Source organism: Canis lupus, chromosome 5 (genome assembly GCF_048164855.1).
Source record: "Canis lupus baileyi chromosome 5, mCanLup2.hap1, whole genome shotgun sequence".
Taxonomy (NCBI): Eukaryota; Metazoa; Chordata; class Mammalia; order Carnivora; family Canidae; genus Canis; species Canis lupus.
The window spans coordinates 1,010,974-1,036,700 of NC_132842.1; the positions used below are offsets into that span (position 1 = coordinate 1,010,974).

The following is a 25,727-nucleotide window of genomic DNA, read 5'->3' on the forward strand; positions in this document are numbered from 1 at the left end:
AGAAAACAAAATTTCAATTAACCCTCCCATCCTATAGGCCATGAACACCTAAAGAATTTCCATTTTATGTACAGTCAGCCTTATGAAGAATGACTATTGTCTTTCATGAATTGCTTTTTCCTGAAGGCCCTTGGAGTAGTTAAATCAACATGTTGCCAATTCACTTCAAAACCGAACAAGAAGTTATATCCAGGAAAAACAACTATATCGCTAGCCCCTAAAAGCCAACTTCAAGTTACACAATTCAACAATGGGAGATTTCATCTAGAAAGGAAGGGAGCACCATTCAACATAAGACTATATTTCATTTACTTGATTTTAAAGATGTAAAGTCTATGCTCTGGTAGCTATCACCAAATTTAAGAGAAAAAAAAAGAGAAAGACTTTAATAAAAATTAATGTTTTAGGATAGTAATGGTAGATGCTTTAATTTTAATTTAACAAATAAATATTTACTTGACACATTTTTACCAACCCCCTCTACTCTTTAACTGAAATTTGAAATATTTTCACAAGTGAACCATAAGATTTTGTACGAATTTGTGCACAAGTTTCAAAAAAGGGAGGCAATTCATGTTTGCCAGATTTAGCAGATAGATATATAGGCTCTTCAGTTAAATTTGAATTTCAGAGAAACAGCAAATATTTTTAGTACATGTATGTCCCAAGCAATATTGGGGCAAACTAACAACTGGTCCATTGTTTATCTGAAATTCAAATTTAACTGAATGTTCTGTATGTTATCTGGCAACCCTAAATCTAACTCTATTCCAGACAAATAATCAGGGGATTTTAAGTTGCTGCAAAAACTCTCTTGATTTCCTAACGCTGCAATCTGAAAGTTAATAGGTACTCTGGACATGGTTGCACTCAACAATTTCAACTGTTTTCAAATGCTCTCAGAACACTTAGTGCTTTACTGACTATCCATTGAGTCATGCCCAATGCCATATCCACTTTCAACCTGAAGGGCCCTTAAAATCTTGACGTCCAAGGGAGCATGAAGCAGATCTATTTAAATAAACTCCTTCTGTCAAATTTACAAATGGCTTTTTAGTTTGGAAATGATTAAATCCCCAAGAGTACATATTCAGCTCAGGCTGATTTGAAATAACTCTAGAACTTCATTCCCTGGCTGTCCTTTTTCTAACTTTTAAATTTTGTTTTTAAGGTAAAATTGGGTTACCAGGTAGGAAAGGAGTTAATTGGTTGCCAACTAGAAAAATCCTAGGCATTAGAAACAATTGACTTAAAGGAAGGAGCAACAGACTGGAATTAACTGGCTATTCGGCAGGGGAAATGTCCAAGGTCCCAGATAGAAAGGCCCCCAAAACATAGGCATTGAATCCCTTGTAAAAAAGAAAAAAATATTTTCTTTTCCCAGCAGCAATGAAATGCATTAGCAACCTCTCCTTGTAATTGCATAACATTTCCTGCTGCGTTTTAAAACTCTGCAGATTCTCTTATTTATACCACACTGGAATACTTGAAATTTCATTTCATTTTTCTTCCTCACATTACTGCCACTGGGTTGAGAGGGGGTGAATGACAAGCTCACAAAATGATTAGGGCTGGAGCCTGAGCCTTTGCAATTAAAACCGGATGGTGTTCAGAACTCTAACAAGACACAGCCTCCCTAGCACTGTGCTGGCTCTCACTGGCAACACCAGGGAAGTCCTTTCAAGTCCTTTCTCCCTAGGTATCTTCCGAGAATGCCCAAACAGCATCCTGGGGTGGGAAGAGATGTCAGCCACAGAAGCCCTGCTGCTCACACTTCCCATGCCTGTGTCAGGAGACCCAGAAGGACTTACTGCCTAAAGCCTGGGTGTTGACACTTTTCTCCCCAGTGAAGCCAGCCCTGCTAATCATGACGTGGGCCTCTGTCCACCTGTTTGGTCCCTCCTGTTGCATTTATCCCTCTCCAATTGTACCTTCCAGCCACATTCAATGATTGGTATTCCTCACACAAGATGAGCCTTTTTTGTTTCCCTGCCTTGCCACTTGAAGTTCTCTGGACCTAAAATAACCTTTTCCTCTTTTCTGATTACAAATGACTCTTTCCTCTTTCTGGTCTGGTAGGCAGAACCAAGTCACTTCTTCCCCCCTCCCCGGGGATGTGTGGTGCAGAGCTCACAGCTCCACCACTCAACTCATCATGTTGTGTTTTTGCTCTACTTCCATCCAGACTTTTATAATTTCTTCTAGGGAATATCTGCTTTGGGGTATAGAAAAGTAATAGCTGCCGATTGAAAATTTGTAAAATGCAAAAATCTTAAAGAAGAAAAGAAACTCTCCATAAGACCAGCAGTGGGAAAAAGCCATGGATAACAGCCTTCCAGAATATTTTGTTCTATGCCAAATAGATGTGGATGTTGTATGTATGTTCCATCATTATAAAAATCAGGCCGAATCACCTCTAGGTTTCATCCTCCGCTGCCCGTTTGGTTTCATGGGTATATTTTCAGGCCCAAAGTATTTTTCAATGGATTCGTGGTACTCCACCATGAGGCTGTAGCATCACTTATTCAATTGGTCCTCTACCTGTGAACACTTTTATTCAACTCAATTGACATTCAGTGGACACTTCATACCATTTCTCCTCTAAGTTCTACAGTAAGTGGTGAGTATATAAAGATCAGGAAGGGTATGGGAAATGAAGACACATGATGACAGAACGGGGGCTGCACATCCAGTGTGACGCAGCACAGAGGAAGGAGGCGACATTTCACCCAGACAGACACTTGCAAGTCAGGGCACTGCAGATATTTCAGAGCCGACTCTGATGTCTAAAACACTCGTAGAAGGACACACAGTAGAAGTGGGCAAATAGGCATAAAAGAGAAGGAATGTTCTGGTCAGAAGGAGAAAGAAGTGCAGAGGTAAGCAGGAGGCAATGAATGAATGAAATAAATGGACCCTAAATGACTCACTGTGCTTCCCTCAGCACTATAGACATTATTTGTCAAGAAGTGTATTACGTTCTCTCTCTCTCTCTCTCTCTTTTAAGAAGTGTATTGGTCTTTTAAGAGTATTGTGTTCTGGTCACTTTTAAGCCAAAATAATTAGTTTTCATAAAAACTACTCAAAACCATTTAAAATCAGCCACTGGCCATCCTCTTGGTGGTTGAGCTTTTTGAATTATGATGAGCTCTCACCAACCTCACATCATAATAGACAAGATTGGCGACCCAAGACAGGCAGCTGGAAAGACAAAGATACAACCCCAGAATAGTTTTACATAATGCCACCCCTCTGTATTTTGGAGAGTTCATCATCCTGAACAATACTTCCTTTCTTTCCATAAAATCTTAGACACACAATAACCATAATTAAGTAACCTGTTTTTTCCCTAAATCCAAACAGCTCTGTTCCAATCGCTATCTTATTTTGAAAGAATATCATTATTTCACAGCTGCTTTATTTTTAATTGGAAGATGGATGTGATTTCACATCTGAGTTTGATGCACTTCTGTTTAACATTAAGGGTGATGGTGGGGGGTGTGATGATGGGAGGGGGATGCACAGAGCCAAGCATCAATGCATTGAATGCATTCAACGCATGGATTCAGCAATCAATTCATTAAAATTGTTGAATGTTTCACTCTGTGTGTGTGACGAACATAAACATCTGGTACTTATCTGGTAGTATGTAGACTCTTTACAGAAGTCTAGCATGCTATTTTTGAGTACTGGTGGACACTCTCTGAGCTAGCCTATATAGCACCATCAGCAGAAGTGACCCAATATGATATCCTGTTTCCAATATAAATCTAAAATTCTATCACAGCTTGTAGAATGTCTATTCACATCTTACTTAAACTGTGCTCCACCCCCAAAGAGAAGCTATTGCTACACAGCAGATACAGAAAAGGAAAGCCCAACTTTCATTCTGGGTTTGGAGACAGCCATACTAGTAGAAGAAAACAGCTGTCCTCATCCATTTCTGGGGGACCAGGGGTGGGTGAAGGCCCCCTATGGCATACATCTCGACCACGATCCTGATTTGCTCTTTGTTGTTAGATGTCTACACGTATAATCCACATGCACTTTATGGCCATGGCATTGTCTTGGTAATGACAGGAAACACATTCCCCAGATAAAGAGAAGCCAGGAGAAGCACACATTTTACAGGGAATCACTTGAGGACAAAGCACACGTTTCACCATTGCGTAGTAAATCATGTAGCAAACCTCTGCAAGCCGCTGGTTAAACACCAGCATGCAGCCTCTGAGCCATGAAATGAATATCGTTGCTTTCTGTAATAATACATAACCAGCTATTGGTAATGTCATAATGTAGAAAGCCTCATTTCTAAAATGAAAATCTGTCTTGCTCAATAAAATACTGCCTGTTGAGCTAGCATTGGCCAGGGAGCATTTAACAGCCTTTAACATTCCCAAAGCAGGTCAATACAAGAGCCTGAAAAAATACAGGACAAAGGATTGAAGTCTGATTAAAAACAGGAAAAATATTTTGAAGCGGGGGGAGTGTGTTGGATTTTTTTTTAGAGCATCTCTGATGACTCAAAGAGCTGTTTAATTCATCACTAGACACTACAAGCTAAAGGAAATATTTTTAAGCAATTGTCTCATTTCCTTAGATAACACACATTTTCTGATAGAGCCTGAGCATTTGGACATCAATACTGTTCTAGGATCCGTGGGCTTAATTCAAGCATCTGATCATTGCATTTCTTAACTTAACATCTTGAACTTTGTATAGTTATCGACTGGAATATAACCACTATATAGCCCGTGACAAACTTCTCTATCTCTTTATGTATTTTTTCACCATTACTGTATTACATAAAAAAATACTGATGACTAAAGTTACTCTATTAATAGAAAAACCATAGGGCAATCCCTCTGTGTCAGGCATTTTATTAAGGGCTAAATTTGCAATCATTACCTCTTTCAATTCTCACAACAGTCACACAAGGAAGGTTTTATGGACAAAGCAACTGAGGAATAAAGTGATGCGTGGACTCTGCTCCGAGTCACATAACTGGGTGGTGACTGAGCCAGGACTTACCCTGTACTTACCCTGAGCCTATGTACAAACACTGCACCCATGATGTTGCCCCATTTGTATTGTAAAATGTGACAATTATCAAAAGGTAATTGAGAATTACCTCATCAACAACAATGAAATCTGGTTATTCTTTTTAAAAAGTACATTTTTGTATAATTACAGAGAATATAAAACAATTTTAGATTACCTTGACCATGAGTTTAAAATTTATACTGGCTACCAGAAAGAAAAACTGCAAATAATTCAGTTATGCTGTTGAGAAACAAGATGGCAGAGATGGATCATTGTTAGCAAAAGATAATGAGGAAATGTTTTAAAAATTCTGATAAAGAGTAAAAATATCCAAATATGAGAAAAGTTCAATGCAGAAAGAGCCTTGCCAATTTTCTTTTCTGGTCTTAATTGCTTGAATTAATCTCTCTCTCTGTCTCTCTCTCTCTTTCTCTCACTTTTTCATAGCTAAATTAAAGGAAAACATTTTCCTGCGTGGAAACAAACTATTGATTGTAACAAAACTCTGATAGTAAAACAACTCTATTGGAATGAAAGATGAATTCTACTGGAAGACGTGAACCAGCCACTTAGAATAGCATGAGATAAGGCTGTCATAGCACAAATGCAGTGGAAAGACTGGTTTCCTTGATTTGCCACTGTACTTACAGCACAAGAACAAGGAAAGGTGCAAGAAAAACCAAGTCCTCAAACAAGGGCTGACCTTTGTCTTTTTTGGCAGGTCGAGAAATTATGCTTATGTGGGCTCCTTTGTGTCTGGATTTACTGCACATTCTTTCGATTTCATGTTAATTTTTTTGCATAAATCAGAAGCAAGCAACTAATTAAAAAAGAAATATTTAATTCTGATATGTTCTTTGAACTAGAGTTCCATCTGGCTCTGTTTAAATAGTAAAATCTCCTGTAGTTGTTAAAATTGGCAAGTGGCATAGGCAAAAAAGAAACAAAAGGGACTCCGTGCAGCACATTAATACTTTTGCATTTCAACTAGAGACGTTTCCAGAATTCAGCTACTCAAATCACTCCAGTATGGAAGCCATAGAGATCGCATCTTCTAGAATGGAGAACGGAAGCCTCACCACTGGTCTACATTTCCTCAGTGTGATGGATATAGCATTAGGCTTTAAAGACCTTTGATTTGACAGAAGTACATGGAACTATGACACCCACCCAAAAATGCTCAGCTTACTTTATGAAATATATTTTAGACAAGGAGCAGAAAGTCTTCACATACTCTCTGCAAAACCTGAGGGTTTTTTTTTTCCTTCCATTTCTTCTTGAATCAGATATAATTGTGTTCAGAAAAATCATACAGATATTCCACTTGAATCCTTCTTTTACATGAGAAGCCTATACAATCGGGACATCAGGACACAGTATATTCTGATAAAAAAGGAGGAGAAAGTGAAATGTGTTAGAGTTTCTCTAGACTCTGGGATACAAGTAAACAGCATCTAAGACAAGTTGAAACTCTCCTGTAGAATTGAAGAGAAAGGCTGATTAAACCCCTGCACCTAGATCTTGAGAAAAGATGAGTATTTTGAAGAAATACATCAACTTGTGAACTCTTTTTTTTTTTAGATTTTTATTTATTTATGCATGAGAAACACACACAGAGAGAGGGGCACAGGCAAAGGGAGAAGCAGGCTCCAGCAGGGAGCCCGACGTGGGACTCGATCTCCAGGATCCCACCCCGGGCTGAAGGTGGCGCTAAACCGCTGAGCCACGGGGGCTACCCTCCTTTCTTCTTTAAAATGAACAAGTTCTGCTGCTTCAATGCCATGTCACCTTGCACATGGGTACTTCTGAAACCTTCAATAGTTCAATCACAAAGATGACACTAATGTGGCTCCCTTTACTAACTAAGATTTTCAGGGACTCTTGATAGGCAATAAAAGACTCAGAGACTTAATACTTCCAATTAATATTTTTTAAATGTGTTTTTGTAAGTTACATTACATTTAAAACTTGAGCCTAATCCTTTGATCTGGAAAGAGGACAAATATTCAGAACAGACCAAATGCAATTTCTAGAAACTCAGTTAAGAATTGAACTTAAAAACATTACAGTAAAAATTGCTTAATTGGAATTTCTTTTTTTTTAAATTATTAATTGGAATTTCTTAAGAGAGAAAAGGAAGTAGGCTATGAGTCTGAAATAATTGCAACCAGTTTCAAATCTATATAAACCCAGAGTAGATCTCCTAGTGAAATGCCTCACAGGAGAGCCGTAGCATGTGCTCTTGCTAGATGGGTTCTTAGCAAAGATTCAGTGAGTATCTATTACATGGAGGGCATGGGCTGGCAAAGTGCTCTCCTGACATAACTCTTGGTTCCAACTATTAATCGTTTATGTGTAAGACCCATGAAAACTTGAGAAGTGTTCTCCTTGCAGAAGACCTGAAGCATGGGAATTGCATGGGGGTGGGGAGGGTGGGTGGTAGACACAAGCACGTTGGCGGGTCCAAGTGGTACTGATCCAGCTGGCCGCAGGAATGCAACACTAGACATCCTGTAAGATCAAGCAGACTGTGTATACAGATCTCTAGCTCCTGATATCTGTCTCTGCCAAAACCAAGAGGGGTCCAGTAAGGAAGAAGGGATAAAGGATGGTCTGGATGACAACCATTTTAAAACTTAGCACAATTTATTATCTCTGCACATAATTTCAGTAGGACTGTATTATGTAGATAAACATTAATCATTGTTCTCCTTTTTACTAACAACATTTGGGGGCAAACTATAAACTAATGAACGGAGTCAGGGGCCATGCTCACACAAATGTGTCTTACAGCTGAATTACAGTGTTTCCCATATCATGGCTGCTTGAACTCAAAGTGTGAAATTAAACTGAAGGATGCCAGATAGAATCATCTAATCCATTAAACGCAACACACATTTATTGTTTGCCAGGTTCTGGAAGCAAGCAGGCCTACGTAGAAACAATGATAATACAAGACAAAGTAAAAAGTACCACCATGCTGACAGACGAGGCTTTATGGGATTCCAAAGAAGAAAGAATCCTTGCAGAAAGAGAAAGAATGGGTTTTATGGAAAAGGGTTCAACTGAGTCATTCAAATCGTATCTTGCAAGATAGGGTAAGATTTTTGGCCAGGGAAGGGGCCCAGACTGATGAGCTCAAGGCAGAATCAGCTGGAAAAATATTCCACCCAGCCGCCTGTATTTTGAAATATCTGATATGATGAGTATTTTCCTTCTATCTAGTATCTCCTGGCAGAGCTGCTTTTAGAGAGCAAGGTTAGGTGTCCTCCCCTCTCCCTCCCTCCCAACACACATCACCCTTTGTGTCCACAGGTCCATGCCAGGAAGGGCTTGGGTAGTGACAGAGAGACAATGAAATCTCACTTGTAATGAAGCTTCAAGCTCATAGGCACTTAGGGCACTGCTGATGTCACTTGGCTGCAGTACATGCTTTCACTGCCTCTGGGGATCCAAGCATTCCTGGGACACACCTCAGCCTCAATCTGCATGAGTCAGGGATTTCTCTCTGGAGCCCTACTGGCACACTGTGCGGTCCAGTCCTGCCCTATGTTTATATATCTGCATTTAAAAGAAAACATTTCAGTGAAGTGGCATAAAAACTGCTGTGCTTACTTCAGGGATTCACACAGCTGTCGCAATCCTGCCATTCGCTCCTCAAACATTTAAGGAGCAGGTGATGAGTTCAGAACCTGAGCATATAATGGTGGGTATTTTTGTTTCTTTGGAGGGAAGGTGGTGACCAGCAATGACTCATTTATAACACAAATAAGCGCTGGATACTTGGGTGAAAGAGAAGGAAGGTTCCCAGCTTCCTGCCCTTTAGGCAGTGAGGGAAAAAGTCAAGTAAACAATCAATCTCAATACAGTGTGGTTAGCCTGCATTAAAAATGCTCAATAAATCCTAGACCACAGGTCTAAAAATTGGCAGGGGATTCAGGCAGCACATGGTGGCATAAAGCATATGCTCCAGAAGTACCTCTGTAGTTTTGACATTAAAAAGTGACCTGGACAATGTTAAGCAAGTTAATTAGCCATCCCAAGCTTCAGTCTTCTCTCGCCAACAAAAATACCAAGGCTTACTCCATCTAGTTACAATGCATGGTTATTACGAGGATCATTATGAAGCATTTGTATACACATTAACCATAAGAATGTGACCCTAATGTTTTTTTCTCTTAGTCACTTGGGTAATTGGTGTGTGTGTGTGTGTGTGTGTGTGTCTATGTGGTGTTGCCAGTGGTACCTAGATTATAACTCTTTTGAAGGAGAAACAGAATCTTTAATTTTAAATTCACCTGGCCCTTACGTACAGTGTCTAATCCTTAGCAGATGCTCAGTGTATTCTGTTGAATTTAAATTCAATGCCTGTGTCAGTCCAGCATTGCTGGCAAGGTCTGAAACTCCTTTCTTCCAAACAAAAGCCAAATGCCTGACATTAAAGTCAAAGTTAGTGCTTCAGCAACTAACTTGTACACGTAAGCTAGGAATGTGATTATTTTTATCTTGGTGTTTAAAACTGAAAATATTATACCTATTCATAAAATTTCCAGTCCTTTGAAAAGTCCATTATCTGATGCTGGAGTCTGCTGAACGATGAGTTTCATTGGCTCATGCTGTATGAAGTTTTCCTTTTTACTTATTTCTCGACCTCTCGGTAACTTTGCATGTGTCCTTCCTCCCAGAAGTCACCCCAAAGGACAGTAGGCCTTAAATAATTTTTTCACAAATTCCATCATGCTCCTAACCTCATGCAAACCTTTTGCTTTAGAGCATAGTTATTTGGAAGCATCATGTGCACAGGATGTTTATGTATTGGATGTTTATGTATCTAATATCTTAGACTTTTCCCACACCGTTCTTGTATTTTTAAAAGGGATCAAAATTTCACTGTATAACTATAGGTCTCCATGGTTTTACCTAATTAACGTGTGGTCTTTATAAGATGCTGCAATTACAGCTGTGTGTGGCTAGAAAGCGAATGCCGATTTTGGGCCTTTTGTGATCTTCGTGTTTCTCTGTCTTACGGTCTCTGAGAAGCAGCCTCACAAGCAAGCCCCATGGGAGGAGCACTGGAGCTGGCTCCACCCCCAGGTAAGGCTACATAATGCCTTTCTACATGCAGTGACCCCAGTTATGGACACATATATCTTTCCAGTCTGTCAGCAGTTTGAAGAGATTTTCAAACTTAAAAGACCAAGAAAATATTAAATGTCCTGTACAGGTAAAGTATATTTCTGTTTCAGAAGCTGTGGTTCCATGCTACCCATAAAGTTTCATCTGCAGTAGAGGGGAGATCCCTAAATGCCTCCGGATAAACACACGTTTGTACTCAAACGGCATCTGTCTTTTCCAGCACAAACAAAATGACTTGTTTATTATTAGTTTTCCAGTAAGTCAAGCCTTTAATTTTTCTCCCTCCTCCTAAAAGCTTGGTTTCAAAAACAAACACAAGGATAAATTTCTGGAAACTAAAGACTTGCAGATGGGGGCAATGGTCTAAATCAGCCTCCTGGCCTATAAACTCTGACAGCATCCTTTTACACCGATTTTCCATGTATTTCTCTGGGATCTAGGTGGGCCCGTCATGTTAATGAGAATTTCATGTGCTGATGGAGAATCTGCAAGTGCAGGTGTCCAAGAAAACTCCTCTACTTGGCATTAACAATCCTGCAAGGAGCTGATGGGATTATTGAGATTAAAGTCGGTCACCCGCCTAAGGTTATAATGAATGCTGCCCCGGAGACAAGAAAGGAGAGAAAGAACAGGCTGCCTGGTTGTCAGAAAGTGTGTGTAAACACTTAGTCTCTGAAGGGATGCCAGTCATTCCTGAGAGCAGATGAAATGAACTTCACGATTTAATATTTGGTCAACTGTGTTTTCGCTGTTGGAAGCTGATCATTCATTCAGCCAGGAAGTGTATACTGATTCTTTCTTTTCTTTTCTTTTTTTTTTTTTTTTGAAGATCACTTATAAAGGGGTAGGAAAAGCCTTGAAACAATACATTTTCAAGAAAATTACTCTCTAGGAGAATTATTTGCAATTACAATTCACAATTGATGTTCTGCTGTTTGGGCTGACCAACTCTGTGTTGAAGGCAGAAAATGAAAAAAAGGAAAGGAAAAATGTTATGTAATGATTAGTGATTTCCAGGCTCCTCTTAGGAGAAAGGAACAAAGCAGAACACATTCTGCGCTCTGAAGATATGCTGCCTTGCTATCCAAATGCAGTCTGAAAAAAGAATCTATTTATATTAATTTCATGCATTTCAGCCTGGGTCACACGGTGGGAAAAATGCATCTGCACAACTATACTTTCAAACCACAGGAGAATGAGCACAGATATTACACTGAGCATATCATGTTATTCGTCCCCTAGCACTGCCTAAAGTCCTTAACATAATGGAAGCTGTGACTTGTATGTATCCACTGGAACTATTCTTTACATGTGATTGGATACATCTATTTCAACCACATACTTACTTGCAGGTGCCAAGAAGTGAAATGCTTTCTTGGTGAACATGGCCACACTGGTGTGTGTGTGTGTGTGTGTGTGTGTGTGTGTGTGTGTGTAAGGGGTGCTTCTTGATAGAAAAACATGGAGCTAAGGCATATATTTGGAAATGCTAAAAAAGCATTTCTTTCACATAACCTTTCGTATAACCTTATAAGAATCCTATCCTATTTTTGTTATACTTTTAGATCAAAATTAAGAATAAGAACCATCACTTTGCTGAACTGTCATTATTTAAAAAGAAATCGAATGAAATGGCTCATAATCTTTTTGAATTACTTTTGACAAAAAGATTTTAATTAAGATGAATTATATATGACACACATGAATATTATAAATCTAGACACTTCAAAGATAGGTAAGTAGATAAATAGGTGATCATATAAATTCTTTGTGAAAACAGCAAAGTTCCTAGATTAAGGGGACTGGATTATTGTATTATAGAAGTTGATAATCACCATTGAATTTTAGCATATACAGGGTAAACCCCAAATTACCTATCCCTGCCTCCTTTTCCTTTTGCCCTGCTGTCCAGAATATACAGGAATAGAATGTATTCATCACAATAAATGAGATTAATTTATTTCCCAGTGGTTGACTGAGAAGAAATATCATGTTAAATGCACAAATGTACTGACTGGGTTTTCTTTACATGGAAATTGAATTGTTAAATAAATGAATTCTTGCCATCTTGGCATTGGAGCTTTCTGAATAATAAAAGCATACTTATAAATGAATGCAATATTTGGAAACATAAGTTAAAACTACAGAAATAGTATAATACATGTGCGATAGATGATGGAGAGCTGTCTGGATTTTTAAAATAACGTTTAAATAATTAGGCGAGGAAAATCCTACATCCTATATATTCATTTTTAAGATTGGGAACTTAAAAAATATTTTCTCTTCTCCACATGTACCTCCTAAAATATCAAAACCATTTTCTTCAATATTTCACATTCCATGATTTTCTAGCTGCTTTTTATTGAGTGTTTCCCACTGCAAATTTTATAATTCATTCCCAAATTCTCAAACTGAAGGCTCTGTTAAATTTCTTACACCTATTGCCATTAGGCTGCGTGTCTACCTGGGTCTTGGTCCTTCTCTCTTCTGAGATGGATCTACCTGCATCAGCTTTAGCCCAAAGTAAATACATCAAGTCTTAGAAGCATAAGACAACTGTAATGTCCTTCGTCATACAGCTTTATCCAGGATCCCCATGGCTGCTATTTTTCCGGTCACTTTTCTGGGCAAGTATTATGGCCTATAACATCCTTAGAATTGCATGTGGTATTTGTTTTCTTAAGGAAAGAGAAAAAGATTGGGATTTGGCAGGACTTTAAGGTGTGAACAGTCTGTAATGGTAGGTAAGTCTATGCTTTACGGATACTTCCTTCAAAGATTGGAGAGACACAAAACATAAACTCTCTGGGCTTCATCTTATCTCCCCAGTGGGCTGCATGTCCCGTCAAGCTGAAACAAAAGAGCCAAGGAAAACAGGCCATAGTAGTGGAGTTTCTAGTGAAATCCTCAGAGAAGCTTCACTGGGAAGCCAACCTAAACACTTACTTGATCTAAGGAGAAAAAACTCTTTTTAATTAAAAGTAAATTTTTGCTATGAGCTGCCTCACAAGATAATCAGTAGTATTTAAAACAAATTCCAGTTATGCTTCATATATTTGTATTTTCATTTAGGCAAGCCCAAGGCACCAGCTGATAGAGTAAATTTATTTTTAATACAATCACAGAATCTTAAATGCTTGAAAAGACTTCAGAAGCTGTCTGGTCCAATCATCCATCCCCTGAAGAATTGTATCTATAGCCCTTCTCAGTCCTGCTGAAAGAATAAAGGTGCTTATTTATTTTTTGGCTAAGTCCAGAAAATACAGTTAGAAATCTAAAATCTTAGATTTGTAAGAAAATAAAACTTTGGTAAAATTATGAGTTCATTTTTCCGAAGAAAGACAAATAGAAAAGTATCATAAGTGAGTTTTTTTAACCCCTTAAGGCAAAGAGAACTAACAAAAGAACCCCCCCAAAACACCAAAACAGACCTGCACATCACTTGCACAAGTATATGTGTGATTATTCTAAGTCATAACATGTGCAATTAGTCTCAAATGCTTATTCTGTTAAATAGCTGGAAATATAAAAGCTAATGCATTTTATTACTATTGGGGTATATAGAGCATTTTTTATTTAATCTACCCTCCTCTTTTTATCTGAACATAGAATTAAATGAAATTTGAAAGCTGAGGGCAGGGTGGGAGTAGAGAAAGGAAATAAGCATGCATTTCTGTCTCTGTTGCAGGTCTGGGTCCCAAATTGTTACTTTGATGTGGATCAAAATTGCTATATTGAGGTGGAGCTTTCAAGTGGTGCATTGAATGAGAAATATGAGGGCGTGGAATACCTGTCCACATCCTGGCTTTGGAATTTCTAGGGTGTACCTTTTTCACCTTTGCAGGAGGTTGCTTCGAATGTGCCAGACAAGTTTTAAGCTGTGGGTTGTGCCAATTCTGAAGAACACACATTTTTCGCTTGGGGGCTTTCACATTACGATACGAAAGTTATTTAAAGCTTAGGAGTCCGTGTGTTACATTACACGCTGCATAAACGTAGCCATTGCTCCTAAATGTGAACATTAATGCACTCTGTAAAAGGTACAATTATTACCGCCGGGACAGAAATCAACAAACCCCACCAAAGGAATTTCTTAAAACTGCTATCATAAAATCTGTGCATGTTATGGATTTCATTAACATTTACTCCCTGAGGATCCCCAATTGTATAATAACAGAAGTTCTTTAAATTTTAAATACCACAGACAGGAACAGCCTTTCACCCAAAACAGATGTGAAACCATCAACCTTGCTTTCTTATTGGTCCACAGATATGAAACTGGTTGGTAATTGATATAGCTCTAATGTGTTGTTGTTTAGGTTACAAAATTGGAAACTTAATAGTATTTTTCCCATGAAAAGATAAGGTAATAAGCAATAGACAAGCTTTTCAAATACAGTTCCTTGTTCTCGATGACCTTGGAAGTGAAAACACACACACACACACACACACACACACACACACACACACACACATTTGATTTACATACTGCCAAAAAATTCAAATATGTCGGCAAAGGTCAGGGACCCACAATGTCCAGGTGTGCAGGAGCTCACTGCAGTCGTATTTTTCCTAAATCTTGTCAACGATGACTTGTGATTTTATCCTTGGGTTTCCTTTGCTTAAATCCAATCCTTATCAGTGCATTTGGAGACCAGGCTGCAGTATTGTAAAGTCGCATCTGTATTTATTTAGCTAAAAACAATTCACTTTTAAAAGCTAAAAATAGTGAAGCTTAAGATAAACAAACAACGAGGTTTATGATACTTTCCTGCAGAAGGTAAACAGATGCATCAGTATTTTTGGAAAACAAAAGAACCACGATTCTGTTCAAAGGTGATCTATGATAAGCAGTTGAAAAGTGACCAAAAAAAAAAAATCGCCAAGCAAAGAGTTTAGTTTTTCTTTCAAAATGGTAATCAACCTTATTATTTTAAAAAATGACTTGATTAGGACTTGGTATATCTTCTACACCAGTGGTTTTCAACTGAGGGTGATTTTTTTTTTCCCTCAGTGAGATATTTGTCAATGCCTGGAGACTTTTTTTTTTTTTTTTAAGATTTTTAATTTGTTTATTCATGAGAGACACAAAGAGGGGCAGAGACACAGGCTCCCCATGGGGAGCCTGATGTGGGACTCAATCCCAGGACCCCAGGATCATGACCTGAGCCGAAGGCAGATGCTCAACCACTAAGCCACCCAGGTGTGCCATATTTTTGGTTTTCATAATTGAGAGGTGTGTGTGTGTGTGTATGTGTGTGTGTATTACTGACTTCTAGTTGGTGAAAGCCAAGGATACTGCTGAATATCCTATAATGCACAGAATAGCCTCCACAACAAAGCATTACCTCCTCTAAAATGTCCGTATTGTCCAGACCAAGAAATGCCGCTCTAGACATAATCCAATCACTGGTTTAAGTTAGAGCTTCTGCAATGACTGCTCAATAACTGAGCAGGTATTCGCTGGGACTTAAAGGGATACCATCTGCTAAAAGGATCCACATCCATTTTCTCATATTATTATAACTGAGTAGCAACGAACAAGTGGCAACGAGGATACTAAGATTCCAGTCCAAGTTCTGTCATTAGCTTGCTATGTGGTCTTGCAAATCACTTAATCTCTGAACCTATGCAAAATAAGGAATTCAGACAAAATGATGTTTGCATCTGCTCTTAGTCTTACACTTAAAGTTGAGCTGTCCTGGAAAGAAAACAATTCTTCTCTAGAATATAACTTAATATTGGTTGCGGATAGACACTAGAATAAAACAATAAGAAACCAAAACCCATAAGCAAAATGGAATGTGTGTAATTCTATCTGAACAGTTATGATTCTTTCAGTATTGCCTTTCCAGTGACACTTCATCATCAATATCTAAGATGTTTCTTCAAGTGCCATACATTTTCTTTTGGATGTGTTGACATGAAGTACTAATTAGTAAAATCATTTGACTGATTTTTAAAACTGAATTAAGTGGCCAACTTAATCAAAGTGGTTAAAATCACCTTGGTATTTTCTATATGACAAAACAATCAGTTAGAAATGTCTAAACAATTATGTCATATGCTCATTCTGTGTTCCCCAGTCATATCCTCCTTTAAAGCAGCAAAAATTTCTGATTTTACTTTGTCTCTATACACATTTCCTATATGTGTTTCCTTCCAATGGCTTCCTAAACATAAGAAACCAAGGCACTGGAGAAAGCAGTAGGAAAAGTTTCTCGAGAGAAGAATTTTAGGAACAGGGACCTAGCCATAGAAAACAGACCTATCAGGCAACCCAGGTGGCTCAGCAGTTTAGCTCCACTTTCAGCCCAGGGAGTGATCCTGGAGACCTGGTATCGAGTCCCACATTGGGCTCCCTGCATGGAGCCTGCTTCTCCCTCTGCCTGTGTCTCTGCCCACCCCACTTCCCGTGTCTCTCATGAATAAATTAAAAAAAAAAAAAAAGAAAGAAAACAAACCTATCATGCACTAAGTTTAGGAGGTAAAGCATTCGTTTGACACAGGAAGTAGAGGTCACTGCAGAATCAGGGTAAGATACCAAAGAGTTACCTGTTTTTTTATTTTTTAAAGCAAATAGTCTCCCTTCCAGATCAATGTTTTAGCTAAAATAGTATACGAATATTAGTCATAATACACACACACACATGCACACACACATACACATACAGAGCACACCTGGGGAATAAACACTGAGTTGAACAGCTGTATTTTCCCTAAATTTGCCAACATTATATTTTACATGCATCCTTCCACATTTGGGTAACCCAGTGAGCTATTTTTGTCAGTTATCTAGTTACACATTTATAAAAGATCATTTTATTGCAATTTCAGCAATTTACTAATGATCTGAATGAGATAATGTTCCCTCTATAGTGTATGGTTTATAAGCAGAGTGTTTACAAGCAGGATAACCTGGCTCAGTGTATGTTCTGGGTTAGTCAATTTAGCAAATGGAACCGATTTTGAATACAACATTACAGATTAGAAACCCGCTAAAAACTAGTAATTGTATGAGAAGTCAAAAAGTATTTCATTGGAGATAAATCTTCCAGACTCAATACATTATTATGAGAACAGAAGATTTTTCCAGAAAGTTTTAAAAGAAAGAAAATTATATATGAAACTGGTTAAATAAATGACATTCTAAAGCCTTAAGATAAATGACTTCAGTTTCTGCTTTTAATTCTGAAAGACAGCTAACTTTAAAGATAAAAACCAGGGTTCCAAATAACAAAATCTTTTCATTGAATGAGCAGCACTCACTTCTCCTGCCTAAGATTGGCTAAAAATGTGTAATAATTCCGTATGTCAGAGGGAATATTTCCAAGACTTCATGAGCTATTTTATTCCATTTATTACTTACAGGGCATCCAACTGGCCTCTTCCTAGCTTCTGAAATCAAGCCTATGCCTTTAAATTACCTTTTGTCTCTGTTCTCAGTAAACTATAACTATTAATTCCATTTTTCAATGATGACAGAACCACTCTGGAAGTTGTTGGGAGCTACAGTTCACAGCCCTGTTGGGATGTTGGGGGAGCCTATGGACAATGAACTTCAAAGAACCTCCTGGTTTAGAGGAAAGCTCCTGGGCCTGGGGGTTCTAGGAACCTGGCTATTTGAATGACAGTCTCCTCTGTGGCCCAGGAAGCCTCACGACCTCGCTCAGCAGTGTCGTTTTTCTCTGTAGAAGTGGTGTGAGACAATCGACCCACTTACTTCATTTGAGACAGTGAGAAGTGAAAAGACTCACAATTCAAATGGTCAGAGAGCTACGCAAAGGCCAGCTGCATGCTGGGCCTGTCAGGCCTGACCACAAGCAATGATTTGCCAGTGGCTGTCTGCCTTCCAGATCTCTCTGTGCCCATTGACTCCGTTCACAAATCTGAGGAAGGAAGCTCACTTCACCTGTGTAAGCCTGACTTTTTCCTCCTGTTTTGACTAGCTTCTCATACTGAAGGTGAACATGGGCACCAACTGTCTTTGATACTACAGTTGTGAGTGAACATGACTGAGCGTGTGTGTGGTGTTGTAGTGTGTTCTGACTCAGTTCAGACTCCTCCTTTCCCCACTGAGGCCTTTTATTGTTGATGTCTTCTTTCAAAGCTCCTTCAGTTAGAAAATGTGGAATATTATCCAAGAGAAATACATATATGGCAAAAGGAAAACACAGAACCAAGGTTCCTCATAAAGTTAGCACTAACTCCACTTTTCTAGAACTTTCCTCCTCCTCATACTTCAGAATGAACATCTGTACTAGGAAATGTAGTATAGACAGATGTCTTGTAGTCTTAGAGCAACAGGGTGTCTTCATGAGGCTTCCTTCTGTGTGGTTGATCCATAAGAAGGCTGTCTGACCAAACCAAGCAGGATAGGGTTTAGGACCGACCGCTTTTGCTTTCTGCTTCTCTGGAATAAGTGAGCACATAAATAATCTAGAATCCCAAATTTACCTACGAAAGACAATGCCCTGCCTCCAAATTTGGAGAACAGAATCAAGTAATTCTGTTTCTAAAGTCACTGGAAGGTGTGGTAATGGATTAGTTCCTAGCGCCATTTTTATGTCTTTGGACCAACAAAGTTCATATCCCATCCACGCATTATATCTCTTGCCTTTTTTTTCCCCCTTGTTTCCTGGCATTTTAATCAGGGAAAAGTCACAGTTGTTTTGAGGAAATTGCTCCCAAGAGCTTTAATTAAACCAAGAAGGATAAATCTGTTTACAGTGTGGTGAACACTGTCATTAATAAAACATTGAAATAATTAACGAATTAAATTCTGTTTTGTGTGTGAATGGCTACACTTAGGAACTATAAGAACATGCTCCTTGAACAGACAGTACGCTATGCATTTAGTATGCAGAGAGGACAAGAAAAACCGAGACTGCATTTCTCCGAGATTCACGGTACCGTGAACTGCTAGAGCTTGAATGGAGAAGCCTACAGTACCTTTATTTTATAGGGAAAAAGACTCAGCTTCAATGAAGCTAATGGTTGGGGCTCTAATGATGTGCTTGAAAATTAAGAATTGTTATAGCACCACTTTGAATCCTTGACTGTTTAACCAGAAACAAAAGGAAGAACAAGATTACATTAATAATAAGATAAGCAGCCATAGGGCACAGGACAGAATGGAAGACTGAAAAACGTGGGCAAATTTCACAGTGTGATTAACTCTGCTGTGGACAATTAAAGAGGTTTTAGCTGCTCAGGATGTGAAGTGGCCTTTTGAGCAGGATATGACCATGTGCACAGCTCTGAGTCGGGACTTCCCTTATGCCCCTTCCCACTAAATTGCCTCTTGACTTGTTTTTAAGCTTTCTGGCAGACAAAAGATCTCACAGGAAGCCCCAGTGTGGACGTTCATACCCACGGTTAACGACGCATTGTTTTTTTATGTCACTCAGTAATTTCCTAGAGAAAACAATGGGAACCCAAGACTGTTCCTGTCTTGAAGGAAAGTCAGTTTCCAATACTGACTTATTAATTTAACACATGCAAGTGTTTGTCCTTGTTGCTGTAGCAACATGTTTTGTGGGGTATATTTCGTGCAAAATGTGAAAAAGTGGAAAAAGAAAACAAATACCATTTGCATACTGATGTGTGTATAAATAGAAATATATGTGCACTAATATTTCTGTGATTGGAGGTATGTGCCTTTTGCCCTTAGCCTCAATTATGCTTTACTTGTTGGTTAATTTAAAACACCTACCCAAAGAAAACAACAAGCCAACCACTTCCAAGGAGTTTCAGAGAAGCTGGAAACATATGCAATTCTTCATAATTAGGTGACAGGTGAATGATAAGAACTCCCACCATGTACACAGACACAGGCATGGAAATGAGCCCATTGAGCTCCACAAGAAGCAAAAGATAATTTTACCTCGAGGTGCACTGAAGCTAAGCTTCTCTGGCATTCATCTTCTGTAGGGATGGAGGAGCCATAAAGGCCCTGAATATTTAGGTTTAGAAACAGTAAAGCACCCAACTTGTCTCTCTCTGTGTGTCTTCTCCCAAGGAAAAGCATAAAGGGAATCAAGTCACAAGGTGCACCTGAATTTATATGCAAGGTAACAGATGATAAGGACAGAGAAGACTGAAGTGTAAAGAAACAGGTACTGGGAGTCTAACAGACCCTGCTTCCAAGTCCGGTCACTCACTGTGACCTTGGGCATTTACTAATCTCTCTGAATCTCAGTGTCCTCATTTTTAAAATGAGGATAATTGCACCTCCTTCACAGGACTGCTGTGAGAATTAAATGCAAATATGTCAAGTACTCAGCAGAAGTCAGGCCCCACAGTAAACACTCAATAAATGGTGACTGTTCTATGAATGGCACACTTGTCATTCATGCTGTTCATCCAATTTCTAGCTCTCCTCCCTCCAGTGCACACTGAATTGCTGCCCCTCAGAAGCTAAGTATGGCTGTGGGATGTGCTTTGGCAATGAAAATGGGTGGCAATGCTCTTCGAGGGGACCTTAAGAGCTAGCACGATGGCCATGCTCTCGTTTTCCCTCTGCTTGGTGACAAGCAATGTTTGAGATGATGGCCACTCTGTCTGTCTGGGTCCTGGTGTGAGATGTGGAGTGGATCGTCAGCCCATTAGAGATGACGCAGGCAAGAAGTTTGAGCTCAAAGCAAACCTTGTTGGGAGGTGGGGTGGAGTTACCTAGCTTCTCCCAACCATTGCTTTCTATGCTTTGGTGGAAAGAGTTGAGCCATTTCAGATTTTTTTCTTCTGCCTAACTCCTGAGAATGAGGTGAATCCCGTCCTGTGGACAAAGGCTTTGTGAGAGCCCATTTTGCCTCCATGTTTCTCCTGACAGAATTGCCTTGCACAGAAGAATTGCTACAGTTGCAATTTCAGAACCCCTGCAAGATCACTGTCCCTAAATTATCCAGCACTCTCCACATCACCAAGAATAGGCCTGCCTTACTGTGCAGACATGCTTAGCACTACAAAATGCAAGCTTTCCTCTAGAGGCACGTCTGTCAATCATACTGGTGTTGGTAGGTGTGGGATGTGGAAAAACAAGTTACCAAGGCAAATTCATTTAATTTCTGACTAAATCTAGAGCTGGATTTAGCAATCCCCAGGTAAAAGTCTCATCTTTTCTCACCCTCTACACATTTCTCCGTGTTATTTACAGGTTAGCAGGAGTTCAGTCTTCTGTAATAGGCCATTTCACTTTAAGTGTATGTTAAACTAATATTGACCTTTTCAAAGTAAAGCAAAATCTGGTATTTGTACTCAAAAGACTGAAGCAGCAATAGATGTAAAAAGTACGGGATTAATCATCTTGTTTTTTTTTCTTGCTTAGAAACTCTCTCTGGGAATTAGTCATTTTTATATATCTAGCGACGAACGTAAGACAAGCTTTGCCTACTCTCTAAAAAGGATGCCTGGATCCTTCAGCAAATAGCTTTGTATGATTTGCCTACTGTTTAACCCACACAGCCAGATCTGGATGTTTCATTTGACAGGGGGTGAAAAAGTCAAGAACATGAGCATCAGGCCTTGGGTGGGAGTATCCAGACATCAAGGCTGGCACAAGTTGAGGCATTAGGAGAGGTGCCAGAGATGAGGCAGGGCAGGGGAGTCATGGTGCAGAGGAGGAGGGTCTCTGGGGAATGCCAGAGCAAGGGCAGGGAAGGGAGTGCCAGGGCCAAGGGGGGAAGCAGAAACAACATCATTATAAGAATACAGATGTGTCCACTTTATACAAGTACATTATATAGGTACATGTATACACATAATCCACCAAGACCAGTGCCCTCAATCAGACTGCTTTCTTGGGCATGTGCCATGTATACCTGTATGGAAAAGTCAACCTCAACCCCTTTCTTCTCTTCATCTACTCGGAACAAACAAACGAATAAGAAACCTTATCCTTAGATGCAATTATTTCATGCGAGTCTGCTAGAGCTAATGTATTTCGTCAAGAAAATAAAAATCTGTTGAAGGAGTTAGTGTCTGAATAGAAAAATGTGTAGTTGTGGGGAAAAATTAGATCTTTTAGTTGTTACCAAAGTGAGACATCTGTGCTCAGATTCTCTGAAGAGTTGTATAAAAGTATCTGAGAAAATAAATGAGTTTTCAGAGACATCAGCTGGGCTGCTTTTCTCAAGATTGTAGGGACACGATGATCCTGCAGGGATTACCCATTGGTCCTCTCTTCTCATTTGAAGGTGTCTGAAATGGCACTGCATTTTTATCAACAACCTTTCTTTTTTTTTTTTTTTTATCAACAACCTTTCTAGACAACCAAAATCTTCAACCCTATATGTGCCAAGTCTCATGCTGCCTACCTGAATCCACTCTCTGTAGGAATCCTCTCCAGGAGTCCACCCATTCTCGGGATAGTTCAGGCGAGAGCGTTCTGCAGACCAGTTGGTGCTATACTGGGAAGAAGCTGTGATCTGGTCAGAATGAATCTCCCCTGATTCCATGCCCAGAGCTTCCATACATTTGAAATCTGAAAGGGAAAAAAAGGAGCCAAATGTCATCAAAACAAAGGAGACCTGAGATGCATATTTCTTTTTATAATCTGGCAATCTAAAACATTCATTTTGATGTTCACACAGTGTCTTACAGAAGATGACAGCAAAAGGACTTATGGGGACATAGCAGTGACAGGTGGCAATAATTGTAATAATGATAATTTTTAAATGCAAGGCTATGAAAGTCTCATAGTGATTAATTATTTTCCTAACTGGACCTAGGTTGACAGAAATACTATTAGAGATGTATTAGGAAATAATGGGAATTTTGACTTATTTTCAAAGTTAAATATATGTAGATATGTGACATGGATACGTACTGAAAGCTATATTTAAATAAAATTTATTTAAAAATTTAAAAATTTTAACTATTTTCAGGGTGCCTGGGTGGCTCAGTGGTTGAGCATCTGCCTTTGGCTCAAGGTGTGATCCGAGGGTCCTCGGATCCAGTCCCACATCAGGCTCCCTGCATGGAGCCTGCTTCTCTCTCTGCCTGTGTCTCTGCCTCTCTCTCTCTCTATTTCTCATGAATAAATAAGTAAAATATTTTTTTAAAAATTACTATTTCCTTCAATACCTAATAAAAGTGAAAAAGACTCGATGTCTATTTATAATCCATATTCAGTGGACAGTAGACCTTAGCTCGCTGTCTTTCAGATTCCTTGTATTTGGCACCTGGGCCACCTCTCCTTGACTCCCTTTGTTCTCATGTCTCCTGACCTTGGCCTGGTCATGATTATTCATGTCATTAGTTTATATTAGTAAAATACAGGAATATTGGGATCCCTGGGTGGCGCAGCAGTTTGGCGCCTGCCTTTGGCCCAGGGCGCGGTCCTGGAGACCTGGGATCGAATCCCACATCGGGCTCCCGGTGCATGGAGCCTGCTTCTCCCTCTGCCTGTGTCTCTGCCTCTCTCTCTTTCTCACTGTGTGCCTATCATAAATAAATAAAAGTTTAAAAAAAAATAAAAAAAAATAAAATACAGGAATATTTGTCAGAAGTAAACTGCAGCATCATATGGTCCCAAAGAGGACCACAGCTTTACAACATAAAATAATAATTCTCACAATGATGATTATGAATCACAAAAGCATGTATTCCATTAGGCCCCATATACTCAGTGAAACAATGAAATATGACATTGATGTGAAATATGATATAGGGAAGTGAATAGTCACCTTTAGGAAATGTGAATGTGAAGCACTAAAGTGAAAAAAGTATTTTAGAGATTAAAGATTCTCAACCATTGAGAAAAATCTCAATTAAGCAAATTTTCACACTTCATGAATTTTCTATCATAACAGATAAAGTTTTAAGATAATTAAAGGTCCCTTTCACAGGTTCCATACTTTTAAGCTTAAGTTTGTTTGTAATATAAAATATTTATAAACACAAAAATAAATTAATTAATTAATCATATGAAGTCCAAATAAGATTTTGTAATTTACCTGGCCTTTTTATTTTCCAGTAAGAATAGTAAAAAAGATACTAGTCTGTAGGACAAATCTCCAAACATCTCCTGGTCTCTAACCTATGCTACTTTATAACCTGACAGCTAGAACTGTTGAAACACACAATTTATTCATTGTTCTTTCTCATGTTTTTCTTGGGCTCTTGAAAGGGATGGACACCATCACATAAACTTTGAGGAAGGGTTGAGTTTGTTCAATATTTTAATTAGATGCAAAACATATTACTTCCTCTTTCTTTTGTGGAAAAGTTAGAACAGAAATTGAAACATGCTTCTTTTATACAAATATCTACTTTTATTCACATAAGAAAGAAAAACAAAATGGCTTCTGTCTGGGTCTTCACTACCTGAACCATCATGAGTCTGCATCTATCCGGTAAGGCTGCCCTGTCAATAAACCACCACAGATTTGTTCCTATCTCTTCTTATCCATGCCTGTCCTTTTATGATCTCAGCCCAGTACACTTTCAAGCCAGACAGGTGGCCTGGCTATATAGTTCATTGTTTTTGGGCACTGTTTGCCCATTTCCTACTTTCTCCCATAAGTTCAGAGGCTTACAAGCAGCCTTCTCATCTACAATTTTCTTAAGAAAGTATACCAAATAGTTTTTCCTATTGATATTCATCAAAACCATTTAAAAAAGAAAAACAAATAGTTGGCAATCCAGTTCACAAAATATTTCTTTAGTGTTTCCTGTGGCCACGAGGTGTGTGAGGAGGATTAGCAGGGAGTGTTTACCACAGTGCTTTGCAAGATGAATAAATACTGACCTTCTGAGACACTGCTCTGCAAGACACTATAGTTTGCTGAGAAGCCTTCTTTGGCGATTGCACTGTCCGTATAAAAAACCATGGAGAGAATGCCCGATGAGGAACGGATCCGACCTGGTGTCTTCTGTCCACAGTAACGGCCAATGTGAGGGCCAACTAGAAAGGGAGCAATGTGGAGAACATTGAAATATCTTTTGTTCCCCAGCAGATGTGAGAATAAGCATTTGCAAACATGGGTCCCAGCAGAACCCAGAAGCGTTCTCTTATCCAAAGCAAGTCTTCCCTGGTTGATGGGTTTGCAGTGCAAGTATTGGATCAGGTTTGTGGAGAGGATTTTAAAGCGTGCTCAGAAGGGCAATCACAGACCTAACTACATTCCCCCTTGAGCAGGATTGTTTTCAAGAACAGGATCTAAATGCTTGCTTCAACTGCAAAGAATGAGATTTGGGTTGTCGAGGGGCACCTTGAACATTCATCTCCAGGCCCAAAGTGTGCACAACACCTAGTGCTGAAAGATTCCTGCTAGGCTGTGATGACCGCGGGCTCCTGCAGCTGCCTCACTTACTTCTCCCACCCTGGAAGGAGATCTCAGGAACTGGTGCTGGATGGGACTGGACCAGTACCGAGAATCTGATCCAGCACTGAATGACCCCAACATCCTTCCTCATTTCATCTTTTAGTCCTGGAGACTTATCATAAAGAACATCACAGACTTGGACAAAGGATGATGTACTATGTCCTACGCAGGGCTCTAACTGTAGGCTAATTAACAATTGTAACAGTTAAAACAAATAGAAGC

General features: G+C 39.1%; 1 protein-coding gene and 1 long non-coding RNA gene across 5 annotated transcripts in view; both read right to left on the reverse strand.

Moving 5' to 3' along the window:
* The window catches only part of NRP1 (neuropilin 1), a 137,352-nt gene that overhangs the window by 43,110 nt on the left and 68,515 nt on the right, over positions 1-25,727 (reverse strand). For all 4 annotated transcript variants that reach the window (XM_072825167.1, XM_072825166.1, XM_072825165.1 and 1 more), the window contains exons 5-6: positions 24,929-25,084; positions 22,494-22,660 (exon numbers count right to left, since the gene is read on the reverse strand). In XM_072825167.1, coding sequence (XP_072681268.1) covers positions 22,494-22,660; positions 24,929-25,084 — 323 coding nt within the window. The remainder of the gene's footprint in view (positions 1-22,493; positions 22,661-24,928; positions 25,085-25,727) is intronic.
* On the reverse strand, positions 6,612-22,463 carry LOC140633144 (uncharacterized). The gene is made up of 2 exons (XR_012030738.1): positions 13,970-22,463; positions 6,612-13,393 (listed from the first exon to the last, which is right to left on the reverse strand). It is a non-coding gene; the product is annotated as an uncharacterized lncRNA (long non-coding RNA).